The following is a 21,736-nucleotide window of genomic DNA, read 5'->3' as shown; positions in this document are numbered from 1 at the left end:
TAAATCCCTGTATACGAATATTAGTACTGTATTGGGTCTGGAAGCAATAATGAAAATTTTGGGTGAAGGGCCACGGACTTCCTTTATTATATTACTTTTGGAATTTGCACTTAGTCACAACTATTTCAGTTTTGATAGTAAAATGTTTCTCCAGGTTTATGGTACTGCAATGGGAGCAAGTTTTGCTCCCACTTATGCAATTTTGTTTATGTCCATTTTTGAGATTGAATTTTTGTACACTTTGGAGTTTTTTCAAAACAGGGTGGTTTCTTACTACAGGTACATTGATGATCTCATTTTTATTTGTAGAGGTGACATCTTAGATTTTGATGCATTCATGGTAGATGTACATAACAACAGGTTTGGTCTGGAGTTTACATATAAGGTTAGTAAACTAGAAATTCAGTTTTTGGATATTTTTCTGTATATAGACAGACAAGGGTTTATTCAATTTAAACCCTATAGGAAGGATGTGGCCTCTAATAATTTTCTCCATGCATCAAGTGCACATCCCATGCACTTGATAGAGTCATTACCCTATGGGGAGTTTAAACGAATCTCTGAACACACTTCAGACAGTAGTCTTTTAAGTTTGGAATATGATGCTGTCTGTAAGAGATTATTGGAAAGAGGTTATTCAGAAGCATTAATCAGAAAGAATCGTTTAAAGTTTGATTGTAGTAAAATGGGTCATGATAGGAATAGAAATAAATCTGTTACAAATATTTATAATAATGCTATGGAACTAGACAATAGGATGTTTTTTGTTACTAAGTTTTCTTTATTTTCAGAGATTTTATGTAACATTGTTAAGTTCTTATGGCCAGTTATTTGTAATAATGAAGAATTTGGGCACCTTTTTCCTAGGTATGTTTCTTTTTCTTATGGAAGATATCAAAATCTGAAAGAAATACTCAGACCTAGACATCTATCTAGCATTATGTCTATATCTGATTCAGTTCTAGAACCTGGAATGTTTCAATGTGGAAAATGTAAAATATGTGCAAAAGTTAGAAATTTATCAGGTAACAACATCAATGGAGTAACATATTTTGCTGAGAATAGATTTAATTGTTGTTCATGTGGTGTTGTTTATATATTAGGTTGTGGTTGCCCTGTGCCTCAGTATTATATTGGCCAGACCAAACGTCAACTTAAAGTTCGTATACTAGAACATATTGGTGATGTACGGAATTCTAGGACAGATAGCCCTATTTTTGATCATTTTTATAGGATGCATAATGGGTCAGTTGAATCACTGTTTTTTTGTGCTTTGGCTAAACCAAAGGTATCTTCAGGAGGTAGTTTCTTACATAATTTATTAAAATTGGAGAGTAGATTTATTCTGAAGTATAATACTCTAAAACCCCGTGGTTTAAACTTGGAAGTAAATTTATCTATTTAATAATTTTAGAATAGATTGTTAGTTAAAATGGTGCTGGTTCATTTATCTCATGCCTTGTTACTGATTTTCTCTTTTCTAAGTATGTAATTACTTAATTATTAAATGAAACAATTGTTCAATCACTATGCACTAGTATTTATGTGGTGTTTAGTGATTTGTTAGTTTATTCCTTTGAAGGCCAGTGGGCCGAGGTACCGGAATAAAGTTTTTTCCTGTTTCCAGCTCTTGTGGTTTGTTTCCAGACAATTTCTTTTGCTGTGGTTGGTTTGTTTCAACTGAAGGATATGAAGTCTGAATCTCAATTGCTGGTCATTTAATGACTTCAATCCTCAATAATTTACATGAAAAAAATAAAACATTTTCATGAGAAACAAATCAAAAATAGGAGACAAAAATCTGGACAGTTGAGAATTATGCCTACAATGTATTTGTATCATGCTGTTTTAACAACAGAGCATATGTAAACAGTTTCCTGAACACTACAAAACTATTTTCCTGCTCAGAGTTCTATTGCCAGAAAACATCTTGTTCTGACAGCTTCATTAGAAGTAATATTATCTCAAAAGGACTCGAGAAATTTAGAAGGAAAAAAATCATTACTGGCAAACGAGTAAAAAGAATCCTAGTTTGCCACACAAGCACAGATATAGAAAGACAGGAAATCAATTCAGGAGATCCATGTGCCTAGCTAGAAGAGTAAATATTAGAAGAATCTAGAAATTCATACCACTGACAAAAATATATTAGATAATATAGAAAATAAAATAAAATATAACTGTTACGACTGACGATAATCAAATATCTAACCCTGACATTTTTGTAAAAGAATAGTTGAAAAAATTCACAACCTGCAATAATGCTTTAGAGAATTTGAGCTCAACAGTGCACATAAACAAACAACACTCATTCATGTCCTATAACAGGGAAAGGGAAAGAGAGAGAGAGAGAGAGACCCCCCCCCCCCCAGAAAACTGCTTCGTTGAAAGGAGCACTATAAAAGGATGCATTCCAATCTGAGAATCAATAGGTTGTCACCTTGATGCCAATTTGAAACACTGCAGAAATATCTGGAAACTGATTAAAAGGTTTATAAACAGTTCTTACAAAATAGTTTCAGAGTTCTAGATTTGAGGATTCAATGTTTTTAAGCAAACTGTGCAAGTATGTAGATATGTTAAATGAGAACATGTCAAATATAGTGAAAGTGCAACACCCAAAAGTGCTGTCATGGAAGGACGTGCCCAACATGTAATTTTCTACCCTACCTTCTCAGTCCAGGAGTGTGAATTTGAAGTGCAAAGAAGCCATACCATGTGTAGGTGGGTCTACTTTGAAACACTGAATTACCATAAAGTAGAACCACAAAACACAGACTATAACATCGAAAACTCAGAACACTGAAGAATTAGATCATAAATACATAATGCTGAAAATGTATGACATTGAGTGGTATACGTCAAAAATATAAATGTGTACAGTTTAATTTGTTAATGTTGTGATATCACTTTAAAGCATTGTAGTTTGCTGTGAACTAACATGGCGGATGTTATGTTTTGCAGCTTTGTAGTTGATTTAATGTTGTGTATTGAAAAATTATAAGGTAACAAGTAAATATTAATTTTGTTAAGTGATGGATTTGTTGCTTTTAAGGAAGTTAAGTTAGTGTTCTGAGAAGTGCTGGGCTGGGGGAAGTGAGTAGGGGAGAAAGCTTTTATCTTGCCAAGACATTTTTTTTTACATTCTGTATGTTGATCACAATACAGAGGGGATTAGGAAATCAGCTTTTTTCCACTGTAGTGCGATCTCATTGTTGGTATATTTAATTTATGGGGGGTGGGGTGAAGGAAATGTAGTAAAAAGTGTGTTGGTTAGTTTAGTTTTGTTTTAGGTGGAGGGGATGTTAGTTACATGTGCGATGTACTTTTCAATGTCATGGGATGCAGTGATGTAAAGTTTCAGTGTTGTGTTTTTTCATTGTTGTAAGTTTTCAGTGTTTTGGGTTTTTGATGTTATGGTCTCAGTGTTTGTGATTCGAAGTTATGGCAACTCAGTGCTTTAAAGTAGACCTGTGTAGGCATGCATTCACCTTCCCACACACCCTGGTATGTATACTGCCACATGCAGCCCTAACGATATGTTACTCAGCAGTTGATGCCCAGTCACCACCAGAAGTCACCTTGAAGCAGGACTCTCTCAACCCCCCCCCCCTTTAATGGACATCCACTGCTTGAGCTAATCAAACTACTAAGTCACGTCTGGTGCAGGCAGACATCCTGCCTTAGGACTAATAGGCCAGCAATCCAGCAGTAAATTTGATGAAAGAAAATGTCCTCATTTTACAGCATTTTTAAAAATTTTAAACCTTTAAGCAGTTCACCAATACAGTTCCTTCTGGGCCAAGCCTAAGGATTATCTGGGGCTTTTCTCTTCGGGTCTCCACTGAAAATGGGTTTGTTTGCCAACTCAGCTGGACTAACCTGGTTAACAAATGTGAAATAAATAAAAATAAATAAATTTGCTCAGGGTGTATACAGAACAGTCCTTCAGAGACAAAGCAATGGTAGAATTCTCTCAGCAAGTACCTCCTCAACAGATCCAACAGTTTGAATGGTAGCATAAGCTGCTGGAAAACACAGACTGTTACACAGATGGTAGGTATGGATTTCCAACAGCTATTAAAGATGCAATATAAACACATTACAATGCATATTACAGTGGCAGCCCACTAACAAACCCTCTCACAGCTGCAGAACTATTAGGTCTCTCTCTCTCTCTCAGAGCAGCCTATGCTGCCTTACCATGCCACTAAAAAGGCACATTACATTAATAATAAATACCAATGTCTGACCATGTAAATTCCATTTAAGTACTCCGTTAACTGCTGAGACATCTACTGGGACAACAGCCTGCACTCTTCCACTCTATGGGACCGGCACCTCACTGTCAAACCAGACATGCTCTTCTTACCCCAGACATAAGCTGCCTTCCCAGTGCACCTTTCGATCTGTTTCGTTTCTTATGTTGCCTAGGCTTCCCCTCTTGAGGATCATTATCTCCTTCTTTGTCTTTGGCCTCATGCTTGCCTTCAGTTGGAACCTTCTTACTTGCAGGAGCTCCTTCTGGGCCCTTTTCACTGGCATTCCAGTACCGCTTCAATTTCTAAAAAGAGAATGAAAAAAGGTGGATGAAAGAAGGTAGCACAGAGCAATAATGCAACACAACATCATCTCAAAACTTTCAAATTCTCTACCTAGAAGTAGCTTTAAATTTAAACGGGATAAAAAAAAACTATGTATGGCTTATGATGCATGAACTGCATCTCCCCCTAAAAACTGCTGAATGACTACAGAAGAATTCTACTAACAGGCAATGTTGTAGGAAATGGTTTCTGGATACTATCTAGGTCTTTTACTTGTCCAAAGACTTAGGCTGCTAACTCTTTCACCAGCTTCTCTCTGTTATAAGATGAAATATAAACAACTGCTCCACTATGTAATTACTACACCAAGCAATCCTTCAGTGTTTCTATAATTTATAATACAGGAATCTGTCACAACAATATACTTATTTCCGATTTGAGGAAAACATATACTACTGCATTACTTTAGGAGCATAAAAGCCTACCAGTACTGTCTGTGAAATATCCTCCAATGGCAGAAGTCACTCTGCTAGCATACTGCCACACAACACCTCTTCCATTATTTACACAGAAACTGCACTTTGATCCACAGCCAATAATCTTACTATTCCACTAAGCAGCATTAGACACAAGCTGCATTCATTTGCACTGGCTTACAAAAAATGTCAAAATTTCTAGAAAGTACTGAAGCGAAGACTACATGAAGAAATGTGAGAAAAAAATATTTAATAAGGTGATAAGTGGTCTGGTTATAATATTTTTTGTGATGTAGCACAGTAGCCCATGTGGGCAGCCACGGTGGTGCAGTGGTTAGCATTGCCACCTGACAGCAAGAGGTTCTCCGGTTCGATCCTCGGCTGGGGTGCCTTCTGTGAGGAGTCTGCAGGTCCTCCCTGTGGTCGCGTGGGTTTTCTCCGGGTGCTCCAGTTTCCTCTCACATCCCAAAGACATGCTGCAGGTGGATTGGACACTCTAAATTGGCCCTAGGTGTGACTGCATGTGTGTGCCTTCTGTAGAAGGTTAGGCGCCGGGCTGGCAACTCAACACTGTAAAACTCCACTGCCAATCATGAGCAGACAGGTGATCCGCTGTGGCGACCCCTAACCGGGAAAAGCCAAAAGAAGAAGAAGAAGAAGCACAGTAGCCCACGTATAAGTATAACCACTGTGACAAACTTTAAGACTTTCCTGTCACTACACCAGCCACAATACTACCCCTTTTGAAGTTATACAGAACAGTGGCACCCTCATTAACTACTACCATCTCTGTAAAATAAAATTAAATGGCTTCTTTTACGTCAATCCTACAATTTTAAGAGATGCCCTCTTCTTTATTTTCCATTATGTTCTGCACAACCTGCCCAAAATTAAAATAACTAACTTGTTGCAAACAAAATTTTAAGTGTGATAAAAACCTCAACTATGAACAATTACAACTTAGAAATCAATGGCGCAAAGCAAAGCAGTTTGATTAAAAATATCACAGCTTTGTTCTGCGATATAGTGAAAGAAAACCCTAACTCTGATTCAGATGACTCGAGTTTGATCAGCGAACCGGAGAGCAGGAGGAATGTGTGAGGCAGGATGGGAGTGAGCTGCCAATGGTAGAGTGCCCACTAGGAAGGTGGAGAAAACTCGCCTTAGTCCTTTGCATTCACCAGTAAAGAGCAGAGGCTTGAAATGTCAAAGAGCACTGAAGGCCAGAACATGGACACAGTGCTACCAAGCTATGGTAACTGTTACTAGTGTGTGGGAAAACAACATATGAATTACGGGGAAGACACTGCAGGCCACCATGGTGATACTTAAACCCATGTAGGTAAAATGGGGGGGGGGTCACAGATAAAAAAAATACGGTCAGAGTGGGGAATGGGGCCATCCAAAACACCCTTTTATGTCTGGATGATGGCCATCCAGGGGGTTGTTCTCACCCATGTCACACCCCCTGTCTCATGTCCTATTCAAGAATTTCCTCTGAAGAAAGGACCCCTCCCCCATGGAGTAATGGGAGGTGGGAAACAAATGGGCATCTAAGATAATGGGCTTAAATGTTAGCAGACACAACGGTGGAAAACAGTACACTGGTTTAAAAAAATTTTTTTTGCAAAGGATTCATTTTTCGTTTACTGATGTCATGATGAGGAAGTCTTATACACACGATGAAAGTGCTTAACAGTATAACCATGTAAAGAAAAGACTGCTAGCTTCTGTGGGATTTCTAGTTTTTCAAACTTTATTAACTCACTAAATGACTGGGGAGACTTTTCACCTGCTTGTCCGACAACTTGCGATCGGTTAACTACATAACTACAGAATCACTGCAAGGAGTACTGTGAAATTTCACAGTTGGTATGGAAAAGGATTCAGCGGTTAATGATGGAATATGTCTAACACAGGGCTGGTCTTAGGCTAATTGAACCCCACACTAGGCTACAGCATTATTAAGCCTAACATGAATCAGATTTGTCTGAGACACTGCAGCAAAGTGCAAGGCATTCTCCTTGTAGTCTTGCTCCCACTGCAGTTATAGACTTACAGGCTCGTTAGTGGAGCAAACGTTTCCCATCACGAACTGCACGAGTGGCTACTCCAGCATTACTAGTAAAAGCAGATTCATGCCTCTTGTATGGCTCACAGTGTTAGATGCTCATGCTCCTACAGTAACGAGTTGCTGTTCCTAAGTGGCTAACGAGGTTTTCAACCCAAAAACTGGTTAGATTAACCATCTAGACTCATGTACTGGTCCATTTACGCTCTCAGATGATCATGTTTAATTTAATGACTGATCAAAATAGGTGCTACGCTTTCTTTTGCTTCACTTGCTGATACGGGGTTTATGACAACTTGCTAACACATATAATTACAGTCAGTCTCCCAGAAAACATGAACACAAAATACAAATGAGCTTAAAAAAAAAAAAAAAAAAAAAAAAGAACAGAATTTGAGGTAACCTCTGATCACTAATACATGACAGAATGCTACTATTTAGAGAGATTCTTGCTAAAGTCACAGAAAAGGACCAAAGTAATCCCCTAGAAGTGAAACATAAGGTGTGTTTACACAGTGGTTTGATAGAAAAATGGTTAAACTGAATGAAAGTGAAAAAAAGTAACAAACAGTTTCATTCATAAATGTACAACAGGGGTCTCAGTTTCACTACTGCATTCAAGTCAGTGCAGTAAAAAAGAGTTATGTATTTACCATAACTTAACTGTGTTTATCCGGGTCTATATGACTTGGTCGACAGTTCACATGATTGACTGTTTATTTGGTCGACAGTTCATTTGATAGACAAGCATTTTAGGTGGGGGGCTTCACCCCCCACACCCCCCAATGTGAGGGGCTGTGCCCCCCACACCCCCCCTAACTATATATATCAACTCCAGGGTCACACAACATTGGGGAAGGGGGCAAATGCTTGTCGATCAAATGAACTGTCGACCAAATAAACAGTCGATCATGTGAACTGTCGACCAAATCATATAGACCCATTTATCCTATGTCACTATTCATCACTTCTGGGTCATACGATCTGACATCGGATACGAGCGGGCAACTTTTCAGACAGATCCTAGGCTTGAGCTCCTCCCACTACCATAATCCCTTGCTGCCTTTTAACCTCTTAGCTCGAGTTTGCCCAGAGCTAGAAGACAGCCAGTGTAGACCTGAACCACCAGATAGGACACCTCCACTTCCTCTAGATCCAACACGATGGGGGAAGCAGAGAGGGATAGTAATACAGAATAACCCAGATACCAAGTTACGGTAAGTACATAACTATCTGATATTATCCATATCACTATTCCTCACTTCTGGGTCAGAGTCCCCAGCTACCATACAATCCTGGGTGGCCTCATGGAAGAACATGCCGAAGAACTGTGGCGCCAAAGGAAGCCCAGTTCCTGGAAACTAGGTCAAGTTTGTAATGAGTAATGAAGGTGTGAGGAGTAGACAAGGTGGTTGCAGAGCAAATGTCATCCAAGGAATGTTGGGCTAAATAGGCAGCTGACATAACCACAGATCTAGTGGAATGAGCTCTGACAGACCTGGTAAAGGCAACCCCTTAGAATTATAAATCACAAAAATACATTGGGATATGCAATGAGGTACTGCAATCCCGGAGACTGCCCGACCCAGTCTTTTAACAGAGAAGGCCATGAGCAATTGGTCAGATTTGCAAAAGCTCTTTGCCCTGTCTAAATAGAATTGTAATTGTCTATGTACTTCAAGTGTGTGCAGCACATACTCTCCTTTATTGAAATGGCTGATGTCGCTAGTCTTGTCTCGATATAACAGACAATTCTTCATGGGCTCTGTTCAAGCAGCTTTATTATGTACACACACATTACGATCATAGCTATTAACTTCAACTTAGGTAACTTATAAACAAACTACATTCATTTTCACATGCTTACTCTCTGGCTGCACTTTCAAAATGGTACTAGGTACAACACGTGCCTGGTATTTATACATGCATGTTCATCACTTGTTATGGTTCTTAAAGACACACACACACACACACACACACACACACACACACACACACACACACACACACCCCGTGCTCTACATCCTCCCTCTTTTTAGAAAATGCAATACGGAGAATATCAATTAAAATGCAAGTGGTACAGATAGTTTTGTATAATGCACAATAAAAAAACTACGTACATATATACAGCTATGTCCAAGTTGCCATGTATCTTCACACCCAGCCTGGATATGCGACCAAATCGTGTGATGTAAAACAGAGAATCAGGCTTAGCAACTGGACTCATTTCTTTAGAGAGTGTTCGACCTTCAGAGTGTCGGGAACATTCTTAGGACTGGAATCAGATGGTACAATATGTTATACAAAAGGAACAATGTCAGAATGACTCGGAGGCTTAGAGTCTATACTCTGCAATAACAATTCTTGTACAGGAAGGAGATGCCTGCAATTCCTCCTGTACTCCACACCCTTTACTTCTACAAAGTAGGATTCTCAGCTTGGTACACACACCTGTTACCTGACCGATCCGGTCGAAACCTTTCGCCGTTTGTATCCTCACCATCTCTCCTCCTTTCAATGGACAAAGAAATAAGCTTGATTTGTCATAACTGGACATCTGGATAGATCGCTTCTTGAACAATTGGGCTCTTGATAGTTCTGTTGTTTTTAGCTTCAGGCCTCAATAAACTGGAATTAATAGGCAACATTGTTCTGGTTTGTCTGGATAGAAGTCTCTGAGCAGGTGAGTCAAGTATATCATCACGGGGTATATTTCTGAGATTAAGTAGGTTCAAAAAGATATCGGTATTGTCAAACTTTGACTTTTCAAGTAATTGCTTTGCACTTTGTACTGCACATTCAGGCTAGTCCATTTAACTGTACAGGTTACTAGTAGTCCGAAATATCCACAAAGTCCCATTCTCTTGCAAATTTCTGAAATAAAACGGACCAGTAAATTGAGTACCATTGTCAGAAATAACTGTGTGGACTACCATGGACTAAGAAGTGACGTTTCAACTTTGTAATAACATTAGTGGATGTCAGATTAGGTAGTAAGTCAATCTCAAACCAGTTTAAATAACAGTCTACCAATACTAAAATAATGCTGACTGTTCCACTTGAATGTGTCAGTGGCAACCGTTGACCAAGGTAGTTCAGGAACTCTACTTAGCTGAAATGGCTCTCTTTGTAAATGTAGTTTAGTACTATTGCATACTGAAAAAAAACGAGGTTCTTTCGCCCTTCTTTTGGTAGAGTTGAAACCTGGGTGACCACGATGCAAAATCTGGATAAATTCATGTTATAAGGAAGCAGGAACAACAATTTTAGGACCTTTGAAAATAATGCCATCTTCCACCAACATCTCACCTCTGTAAGGAAAATAGGTTTGCACTTTAGGTGGTATACTAGATTGCTTTGACGGCCATCCAACATTATTTATTTTATTTATTTATTTAACATTTGTTAACCGGGCTAGTCTGACTGGAGGCATCTCCATTTTCAGCAGAGGCCCGGGGAGAAAAGCTCCACAAGGTACAAACAGATTATAACATAAAAATGATAAGAACAAAGTTTGATTGGATGAACAAGTATAATGCAACAAATAGGATTAAATCCTGGTTTAGTAATACATACATATATATATATATATATATATATATATATATATATATATATATATATATAAATAACAATTTAGGTCATATAAGAAAGAAAAACATGATAAATAAGAAAAGAAAATAGGGAATACCAAATTATTTTTTTTTATTCTAACATCAATATTTGTAGATTATAAGAAACAACATAATAGTGAGCAGGTAATGAGTAGAGGAAGACAGCAGGAGAGAGATTGCTGTGGTCATGGTTAGTCAGGATTGAGACATGGGCACAACCAGTGTTTTTTGAGGTGTATTTTAAGTTTTTGTTTAAAGAGAATAGGAGATGTGATGGAAGTGAGTTCAGTAGGAAGCTGATTCCAAGACTTACCAATGGTGTTGGAGAAAAGGGAGTCACCGGCAGAGTTATTAGATTTACATATAGTTACTAGAAGTTTGTTAGAGGAGCGAAGGGAATTGAGGTTCAGATAAGGGTAAAGAGATTAGAGAGGATAGGTGTATTGTTAGGTTGGTAGAATATCCTATGGACAAAGGTAAGTTGAGAGAGTAATAGCATGTTGTGTAATTCGAGCCAGTGAAGTTGCTGTAGGTTCAGACAGTGGTGAGTTCTAAATTTATTTCCGGTAACAAATCTAGCAATGTTATTAAGAGTGTTAGCCAATTTAGAGAGAATGTTTTTCTTTAGGTTAGTGTAAATAGGTGAAGCATAGAGGAGAGTAGAAATAAGATGAGAGTGGGCGAATGTAGTTTTGGCATTGGAAGTTAAGAATGTTTTAATTCTGTAGAGGGAGCCCAGTTTTCTATTAACAGTTTTAATGGTATTGTTAATATGAGTATCAAAAGTAAGGCTGTTGTCTATTGTGACACCTAGCAGCTTAGTGGTAGAATCAGGGGATATAAGGGTGCCATTGCTAGATGAGACAGAGAATTCTAGTGGGGGGGGACCTAGAAGTGGGCTTAAATAGGAGGAGTTTGGTTCTTTTAGCATTCAAGAGTAAACAGCGTTTTAAGAACCATGCCTCAACTGTGTTGAAGACATTTTGAGTAAGGGTTTGTAACTCAGAGGTAGTTTTAGCGGAGCAGATAAGTGTGGAGTCATCAGCATATTGGATTCATGTGACTTGGGGTATAGCCACTTGAAGGTCGTTTATGAATAGAGAGAAAAGAAGAGGACCTAGAATAGAGCCCTGGGGAACACCAAGTGAGATTGGTAGCAGAGATGAGAGTTTGTTACCCCAGAGGACAGCCTGCTTTCTATTGCTGAGGTATGAGGCAAACCAGTGTATAGCCTTGGGTTCTAGAGAGATAGATTCCAGGATTTGTAAGAGCAGGGGGTGGTTGACCATTAAATGTAGTGGCTGAGCTTTTGCAAAACTGATTTTGTTTTTGTATGATGTCTCAGTGCATCAAGTCTCTTGGCAGAAAAATTACCACTGCCATTACGTCAAAGTCAACATTCTCTGTGTCAAGCTGTTCCATTGTATTTCTGGGCGATCTGGATAAGGTATCAGCCAGATAAAGAAGTTTGCCTTTTGTATAGACAATTTTGAAGTTGCACTTTTGCAATTTGAGCATAATTCTTTGTAATCTTGCTGGAGCGGAATGCATATGCTTCTTTAGAATAGTAACTAGAGTTCGGTGATCAGTTTCAATTTGAGTAGCTTGACCACATATATAAATTATGAAACTTTGGACATGCAAATACTAATGCCGAATGTTCTCTCTCAATTCGAGCACACTGCATCTCAATTTGGGTAAGTGTTCTAGATGCATAGGCTACTGGTCTGCCTTCCTGAAGAATAACTGCGCCAAGACCAAATTTTGAAGCAAAACAGGTAGGAGTGACTGGTTTACTGACATTACATTATCTTAATGTAGGTGAGGTGGCATTTTTCCGCTTATGGTCTTCAAATGCCTTCTGGTGTTCCAAAACCATGTAACATTTTTGTGCATTAGTTCTCTTAAAGGTGCTGTCAACTCACTGAAGCGTGTTACAAACTTGCCTAGACAGCTGACCATGCCAAGAAAATGTTGTAGAGCTTGAATATTATTGAGTGCTGACATCTCAAGAATAGCTGCTTCCTTAGACGGGTCTGGTCTTAACCCAGTGCTGGTAAATAAATGACCTATATACGTAACTTCTGGTAGTCTGAATTTGCACTTTAGAGGACTGAGCTTAAGTTCACTTTGCATGCTCTGTCTACAACTCTTTTAATGTTTCTCTCATGCTCTGCTTCACCACTGCCTCCAACCAATAAATCATCTACTATTATGGAACAAGGATAACCTGAAAAAAATTTGCTCCATTGCATGCTGGAAGACTTCACTTGCAGGATTTATTACAAATGGCATCCTCAGGAATCTATATCTGCCAAATGGGGTACCAAAAGTGGTCAGTAATGAGGATTTGTTATCAAGCATCACTTGCCAAAATGAACTTTCTGCATCCAAGACAGAAAAAAACAGTGGCATTCGGTACTAGGGCTGCAACCTCTGACTGTACTCATTGGATGATGTGGTCAATACATATACTGATTTCATACGAGCCTTTCTTGTGGGCTGCTACCATAGACGACACCCATTCAGTTGGTTCTGTAACTGAACAAATTACACCTTGCTGCACCATTTTATCCAACTGAGCTTTGACTATCTTGCATAGCTATATGAACTTTTCTCGCTTGTCTGACCTCTGGGTCTAACTTCACAGAATACATAACTGGAAGTTTGCCCAACTTGTCATCAAAAACATTGACACACTGAGAAAATGGATTCAGTAAAACTGGAACTAGGATATGCGTTTATATAATGAACTTCTTGGTAAAAGAAAGCAGATTCATTCTTAAACTATATCTACAACCCAATAATGACTGCACAGGTCTTCAAACTACATAGAATAAATTGTAACAGTTCTTAGCCAAATAACATGAAAGTACTATTGAGCCTTAGGTATGAAATTCTTCATCTCCATTGGCAACAAGTTTCGCACTACGAGCCACGTTGAGTTGTTTACTAGTTCTCATCTTAGCAAATGTGCCTGCTGATATAACATTACACTTTGAACCAGTGTCTACTTTAAGCTCGGTGGATTTATCATTGATCTGGACAGTACAAAATATTTAATTACTTGCCAATATATTCAATGTGTCAAACTTTTCATCAATTACTGATACACCATCTATATAGAAAGTGGACTGCTGCAACTCTACTTGATCAGTGTGCTTTTTTTGAGTGACCTGTCTTTGTAACAGTGTGAGGCTTACTTATCTGTATAACTTTTGAAAATGGTTCCATGTTTTTTTTTTTTTTTACACTTGTGCTATTGCTGACCAAATGCTAACCATTTTTCTCTTTTAGACATGATTTGCACCACAACTGCAACAGTTAACAATAACGGTAGATTTGGGTTTTGCTGACTCAAGCTTCTACTGCACTGAGCATGCTCCTTTCTTAGAACTTGCAGGAAAACTAGTTTTCCCTGGCGGACTAGCAGGGGCTGTGGCTGCCATGTGCTTAGGCCTGCTTCTGTTTGTCAAGTGTTGCATACTATCTACATTTGCTCTGGAGTCTGCTGAAATCATGCTCTTGTTACTTGCAAGCATACTTGTGTGTCTTTCTGTAACTTCATGGATATGACAAATCCCAATGGCTTTACTCGGTGTTAAATCACTGTCATGAAGCAAAATATTTCTCAAAGCAGCACTATTAATACAACACACAAGCCTGTCCTTTATTAACTCATCTTTTAATTCACCAAACCGACAAATTTTAGCTTTGTTTCGCAGGTTAGTAATAGAAGCTGCAAAAGTTTCCCCTGGTTTCTCATCTCTTGTGTAAAACAAATAGCTCTCTAATGTGATATTTGTCTGGAGGTTGCACATTTCTCTGAATTTGCACTTCAGAAATACTCTGGGTCTTCTTTTGATTTAGCCTGTACAACAATGTGACAGTTTTCACCTTCTCCCTCATATAATGCTGTTGCATATACAAATGAATGGTCTCTTTCAATGGCCTCTAACCCAACTAGGTTTAATAAAATGAATGCCCTGGTGCATGCATCTTTGTTAGAATAAGCTGCTTGTATAAAAATATACCCTTGCTCAAATACTCTCCAATTCTCTGCAATCATCATCAACCCCCTTTTCCCCCCATTTTTTCTACATGGGGTCAGGATATGGTGTTAACTGGCCGCCAGCTTTCTCGATTCAGTGCCACACTCCTGCCTTCTTAAATACTCATGCCTGATTGTCTCAGATCTTCTTTCACACAATCCATCCACCTCTTTGCTGGACATCCTTGCTTCCTCTTACCTTCTTCCCATCTGTCCCAAATCTTCCTCACCAGATTGTCTTCTGCTTTTCTATACATGTGCCCAAACCACCATAATCTGTTCTCTTTGATCTTTTCTGCAAATGGAGCTACTTTCTCTTGTGTCCTTATTTCCTCATCTATCCCACAGTGTGCACCCTACCACCTTTCCTCAGGCACTTCATTTCCATCACCTCTAGCTTCAACTGTTCTGCCTTTACTGCCCAGGTTTCTGTACTACATAGCAGTACTGGTCGCTCCACTGTCTTGTACACCATGCTTTTCAGCTTCTTTGGTATTCTTCTGTTATAGACTACACCTAATATTCTATGCTAGTTGGCTGCAGCCCCTCTGATTCTAGCTTTGACCTCTTCATTCAGACTACCCTTCTCCTCAACCATCCCTCCCAGACACTTGAAGCCATTTACCTGTTCCATTATCTTGTCTTCTATCTATACCCTCAGCTTCTTCTGATTTCCCCAATTTGCTATTACAACCATCTTATCTGTGCTTAGTTTCATCCCATGTGCCTTCAGATTTGTATTCCATTCTCCTATCCTTTGCTAAAGTTCTAGCTCAGAGTCTGCCTGTACTGCTACATCGTCTGCATACAGCAGCTTTGTTGATCTGCCCCCTCCAACCTGTTTGCTAATTTAGTCCATCACCAGTATGAACAGCAGTGGGCTCAGAGCTGAACCCTGGTGTACACCCACTCCCACTGTTCGTACTTGAGTCACTGGGTCCCTTGTACATAGCCTGCACTAATTCTACCAATGTTTCCGGGACTTCAAACCACTGCAGTACTGTCCAGATTAGCTTTCTTGGGACCTTGTCATATGCTTTCTCCAAGTCTAGGAATGCCCAGTTGGACTCTGTCCTCATTTCTAGCTTCTTCTCAAGTATCTGTCTCAATGCAAACATTGGGTCAATTGTGCTGCATCCTGATCTGAATCTGAACTGTTCATCTCCCATCTTACATTCTACTACTCTACATATCCGTTTATCAATAATTCTCTCCAAAACTTTCATGCAATGTGGTAGGAGTTTGATCCCTCTGTACTGCCCACAGTTGTGGATGTCCCTTTGTTCTTGTACACTGGCAGAAGTATGCTTATTCTCCAGTTATCCGAGATACGCCTTTCTCTCCACACTGCTATTAGTACCCTCAGGAGCCATTTCTCCCCATCTCACCCAGCAACTTTATCATATCCGCTGTCACCTCATCTGTGCCTGCTACTTTCCCTGACTTCATCTTCCTTAGTGCTGTTCTTACTTCTTCTAAGGTGAGCGACTCTTCTCTAATTGTAGGCGGTTTCTGGGGCAGTACATCTTCTGTGGGGTTTTCTTTATTCAGAAGCTCCTGGAAATACTCCTTCCATCTGCCTTTGATGTCCTGTGGACTGGTAAGCAGGTTGTTGCTGGCATTCCTTATGAAGGGTGTCTTACTATCTTCTTTATCTTTCTGTCTTTGCCCTGCAACCTGATATAGTTTCTTTCTGCCCCTTACTGAGTCCCTTTCCAGAAGTCTGTAGTATGCCTCCAATGCCCTATTCTTTGCTATTGCAACTTCTTTCTTACTTTCTTTGTTAGCCAACCAGTAGTCCCTCCTAGCCTGGTCAGTCTTTTCTATCTCCCATTTTTTCCTGCACTCCTTTCTTTTGATGACTTCCTGGACTTCTGCAATCCACCACCAGCTTTCCTTGTGTACCTTATTTCCATACCTGGCTTGGTCAGATATCTTTTCTGTAGTCCTAACACATGCTGTTTTTAGGCGCTGCCACTCCTCTTCAACTCCACCTATTTCCTCCTCTTCTTGGGGTGGTAGAGCCCCGAGTAATTCCTTGAACTGCTGTACTTTCTCTCCAGTCAGCTTCCAGGTCTTCAGCCTGGTCTCTCTTGACCTTAGAGCCTTCTCTGACCACTGCTTGCAGCCGATTGTGGCAACTAATGGTTTATGCTGTGGGCTAACTGTTTCACTGGGGATGACTTTGCAATCATGGATTCTACCCCTGTCCTTTTTCCTTACTAGGATGAAGTCTACCGGAGTTGCATGTTGGCTACTCTTGTATGTGATCTTGTGACCGTCTCTCTTTCTGAACCATGTGTTGGCTACTATCAAGCCATTTGCCAGAGAGAGAAGTCTAGAACAGTTTCGCCTTTATTCCTGTTACCCCACCCATGTGGACCCAGGCAGTCCTCACATCCTGTTCCGTCTGCCCACTTATGTGCATTCAAGTCACCCATTATCAACACCAATTCATGTTGTCCTGCTTTATCTAGTAGTTCCAGCAACTGCTGTCTGAATGCATTCTTTTCCTCACTATCATAACCCTGCTGTGGAGCATATGCTGACATTATGAATACTGCCCTATCATTACACTGGAGTCAGATTGATGATATCCCTCACTGTCTTCTGAAGCCTCTCTCTCGCCACAGTTCCTACTGCCTTCTGAAGCCTCTCTCTCACCACAGTTCCTACACCATTTCTAGCCTGTCCCCCACCGGAGTAGTAGAGTCTGGATCCCAAGCCAAGTGGCTTTGCTGCACTGCCCTTCCATCTCGTCTCTTGGATACATAGGATGTCGAGCCTCTTTCGTATCATCATGTCATTCACTTCCAAGCTGCTTCCTGTCAGTGAACCTACCTTAAGCATAGCAATTCTCAGTTCATGTTTGTCAGGCTGGTTGGTTTTATGCCCAGCTTTCGCTCAGCAGAGCTATACCAGTTAACCTAGGCTGGGCAACTAGACACCAGACAGCCAGTAGTTTATTGGCCCAGGGCTGCTGGGCTTTATGGTGGGCACACACTGGCCAATAGGGGCACATATACCCCTCCCACCGTTAGCAAGGGTCCCTGCCTTGGGTAACAGTAGGCCAGGTCCTTAACCCACTTATCACCGGTAACTACCCATGCCCATTTTTGGCGACATTTGTCAACATTACCGAATCACCTAGAGCCATATTTTACCATTGAGTGGCTAGCCCTGCCACAGCATGCAGTCTGTGATCTGTGTTCTCCTACCTTGAGGATATTGCGCACCACCGTAGATGCCCAAAGTGGTTGGTCTGTACAACTCTTCCCCCTATAAGGCACCATCTAGAGTCTGTGCTGTTGCCCACAGCTCCATTCACTGAAGAGTTTGAGATGGAAACACTCAGCATGTTTTTCGAACATGGGAGAAACCCCACAGAGACACAGGGAGAACATGCAAACTCAAAACAGGCATTGGTCGGAGGTCAGGATCGAACCTTTTACCTTGTGCATGGGAGGCGAAGACCTTAACCACTAAGCCATCTGGGTCTGGTCCAATTCTCTGCAATATTCTGATCAAATACAAGTGGTAAGGGCTTTCAAAATCCGTCGGCCATATTAATACATACCAGTGAAGGGTTTTGCAAATATGCAGGAATATACATGGACGTACACATGCCAGAAATGCATGCCAATACTTTGCCCAATGGCACAGCAAGCCTCTGAATGACTGAATTTTGAAAAATAAGTCTCTCTGCACTTTAACACTCTCAAAGTTGTCGTACAGCAAAAGTCATTTATCATCATTTTAGAAACATATCAAATAACTGCACTGTGCGAATGAATTGGGCAGAAGAAGCTCAGAGCTAGAAACATTTCGAAGTAACGGCACTTTGCAAAAACACAGTACACGGCACACAAACTTCCCCAAAATGGTGGTACTTTGCTAGATAATTCTTTACAGTTCAAGAAACACTCTTGTGTACTTTGCGAATAGACACACCCAATACAAGAAACTTCTTGAAATAGCTGCACTTTACGAAACAGTTGCACTTTGCACACAAACTCTTTGGAATACATGCACAGTAATAAGCACAAACTGTAAGCACTTTTACACACTTTGAGGTACTTCGAATAACCCTACTTATGCCCTAGATACAATACGAGGTAGCAGTTATGCCAAAACACAGCACTTTACCAAACATGCAGTCGTCTTGCTTTATTTATGCTTAATGTGCCCTTTTTTGCCTTTTGTTATATTAGTTTTGTTCGTTTAATCTATTTTCATGCCCACTGTAGTTTCCTTGTCCTCGTTTTACTCTATACATGCCCGTTTCGCTTTACACATACTCATTTTGTCAAATAACATAATCTTAAACATTTTGCTTGATTAAAAAAACTTTTGTGCCTCTCGCTTGTTTAATAATACATTTTTTGCCCTTGTAATGCTCCTTTTTATCTTTTTTTTTTTTAATACAAAAGTAAACTGTCCGTGCAAGTTTATTACCTTTGGTTCTTTTCTGGCTCTTTCATGCTCATTTCTCTTAGTTTACCTTCACTGTTATCTCTGCAACCAGTGGCTCCGAATATCAATCTCCCGAATCCCAGTTCTGACACCATGTCGTTCGTCTTTTCTTGACATAATAGACAAGTCTTCATGGGTTCTTTTCAAGCTGCTTTATTATGTACACACACATTACGATTACGGCTATTAACTTCAACTTAGGCAACTTGCATACAAACTAACTACATTCACTCATGTGTATTCACTGCCTGCACTTTCAAAAAGGCACTAGGTACAACACGTGCCCGCTATTTATACATACACACTCATCACTTGCTATGTTTCTTAAAAGACACATGCACACTGTGCTCTCCAGCTGGGAAAGAAAACTAACTGAATGGTTTGATTCAAATTTGCTTCAGTGGCTACCTTGGGCATAAAAAAGGGATTAGTTCTGAGAGCCAATCTGTCTCTATGAAAAATCATGCAGGGTGGTTTGATTAAGAGAGCCTGCAACTCAGAAACTCATCCTGCTGATGTTACAGCCACCAAAAAGCCAGTCTTCCAAGACAAAATTTTAATGTTGCAAGTTGCAACATGCTCAAAAGGACTCTGTGTAAAAGATTGCAGCACAAAGGAAAGGTCCCAAGGAGGAGAGGGATCTTTAATAGGAGGCCGTAGCAGAAGACACCTTTCAAAACGGCCTTCCAAAGGTGAGAAGAAAAAGTAGGTTCCTTGTAAACATGAAAATTAGGAATGGCCACCAGATGCAGCTTAATACTGGAGAAACTGGTTCCATCCTGAAAGAGAGAAGACAATAATAAGATGCCTGGAATGGGAGCCGAAAAGGGATCCAGATTCTGCTGGTTGGGCCAGATAGAAAATCTTTTCCATTTAGTATGCGAGACCTTCCTGGTGGAAGCCTACTGAGAAGTCAGAATGATGTCTCAGACAGACGTGGCAAGCCTGGATTGGTTTAGAATCATGGGAAGTGGACAAACCCCACAGTTAGACTAAGAGTCTGAAGGTTTGGAATGGGAGGAAGAGAATCAGATTCAGTACACAAAGCGGGTACTTCAGATGGACCAGAAGATGATCCAGGAGGAAAATTCAGAGGGGGATGAAGTACTTGCTGCATTTGTGACTGAGAGGAGAAGCAAACAGATTGCAACTCGGTTGACTCCAGTGAAGGAAGATCTCTCACGCCACAGAGGGATTCAGGGACCATTTATCAGGACTCCTAGCTCTGCAGAGCTGGTCTGCTAGCACGTTGGTCTCCACGGGAATGTGCGTTGCAAGCACCCCAAGGACATCACCCATTCCCACACTCTCATGGCCTCGCGACAAAGCAGATACGAACATGTGCCCCCTTGTTTGCTGATGTACCACACAATCGCCATGTTGTCCATGTGCACTGGGATGGTACCCAGAGGATGGCAGTCCGGAAAGGCTCGCAAAGTAAGAACTGCCCTCAACTCCAGTATGTTGATCTGTAGTCTGGTCTCTACAGGTGACCATGTACCCTGGCAATGCCCTCTCACAGCAGGGAAGCGTCCGTGGTTACCGTGGCACTGGGAGGCGGATGAGAGAAGGGTCTGCCTGCAAGGAGATTGGGAGACTGAATCCACAAAGAAGATGACACCTGCACAGGAGTGAGGAGGATGGAAGTGGTCACTGGGCGAGACAGAGAAGACCATTGGACCACTAGAGTCCATTGCAGAACTCTCATATAAAACCCAGTTAACAACACCAGATAGATTGCCTCCACCATGGACCCCAAGGTCCTGAGAATGAAGTGAATGTGAGGAAGCGGCAGATCTAGAAGGCACTAAACTTGGGATCTGATTAACTGTACATGCCTGGGAGGTAATGCTGCAATCTCTGACACAGTGTCAAGCTGGACCGATAAACTCAAAGTTCTGGGTCAGAATCAGATTTGACTTGGTTAGATTCACAGTAATTCCTATCTGCTTGAACAGACAAAGAAGGTACTAAGTGCCTGTGACCAGTCGATGTTTCATGGGAGCCAATCGTCACGGTAAGGAAACACCTGGAATCCCTGCAGTCTCAGGTGAGCTGCCACAACTGCCATGCACTTGGCGAACATCTGGGGAACTGTGATGAGACCAAAGGGCAGGATCCTGAACTGGTAATTATTGGCCCCTATGTGAAAGCGGAGATGTCTCTGGGACTACCTGTCTATTTTTATACAATAGTACGCACCCTGGAGATCCACAGAGCACATCCGCTCATCCTTGTGCAGGAGGAGCATGATGGACTAGATAGTGACCATCTGGAACTTCGACTTCTTGACTGAGAGATTTTAACTTGCTTAAGTCCAGGATTGGACGCAGGTCCCCCATTTTCTTTGGCACCAAAAGGAAGCAAGAGTAAATTCCAGACCCTCGTTGTCCTGGTGGGACCTCTTGGATGGCTCTCCTCTGAAGAAGCTTGAGCACTTCTTGCTGAGCTAATGCCCTCTAATGTGGTGGCGCATCCGGGAGAAGTTTCCTGACTGGTGGGGGGAA

At 40.7% G+C, this 21,736-nt stretch overlaps 1 protein-coding gene across 1 annotated transcript in view; it reads right to left on the bottom strand.

Annotated features, from left to right (window-relative positions):
• WDR46 (WD repeat domain 46) overlaps positions 1-21,736 on the bottom strand; it is a 282,988-nt gene that overhangs the window by 205,749 nt on the left and 55,503 nt on the right. Inside the window, exons 2-3 of the mRNA XM_044082172.1 lie at positions 4,355-4,564; positions 3,988-4,077 (exon numbers count right to left, since the gene is read on the bottom strand). Coding sequence (XP_043938107.1) covers positions 3,988-4,077; positions 4,355-4,564 — 300 coding nt within the window. The remainder of the gene's footprint in view (positions 1-3,987; positions 4,078-4,354; positions 4,565-21,736) is intronic.

The sequence above is a fragment of the Protopterus annectens genome, chromosome 9.part0 (genome assembly GCF_019279795.1).
Source record: "Protopterus annectens isolate FY-2018-M chromosome 9.part0, PAN1.0, whole genome shotgun sequence".
Taxonomy (NCBI): Eukaryota; Metazoa; Chordata; order Ceratodontiformes; family Protopteridae; genus Protopterus; species Protopterus annectens.
The sequence above is the reverse complement of the archived record's forward strand: the minus strand, read 5'-3'. Positions and strand labels throughout refer to the sequence as shown.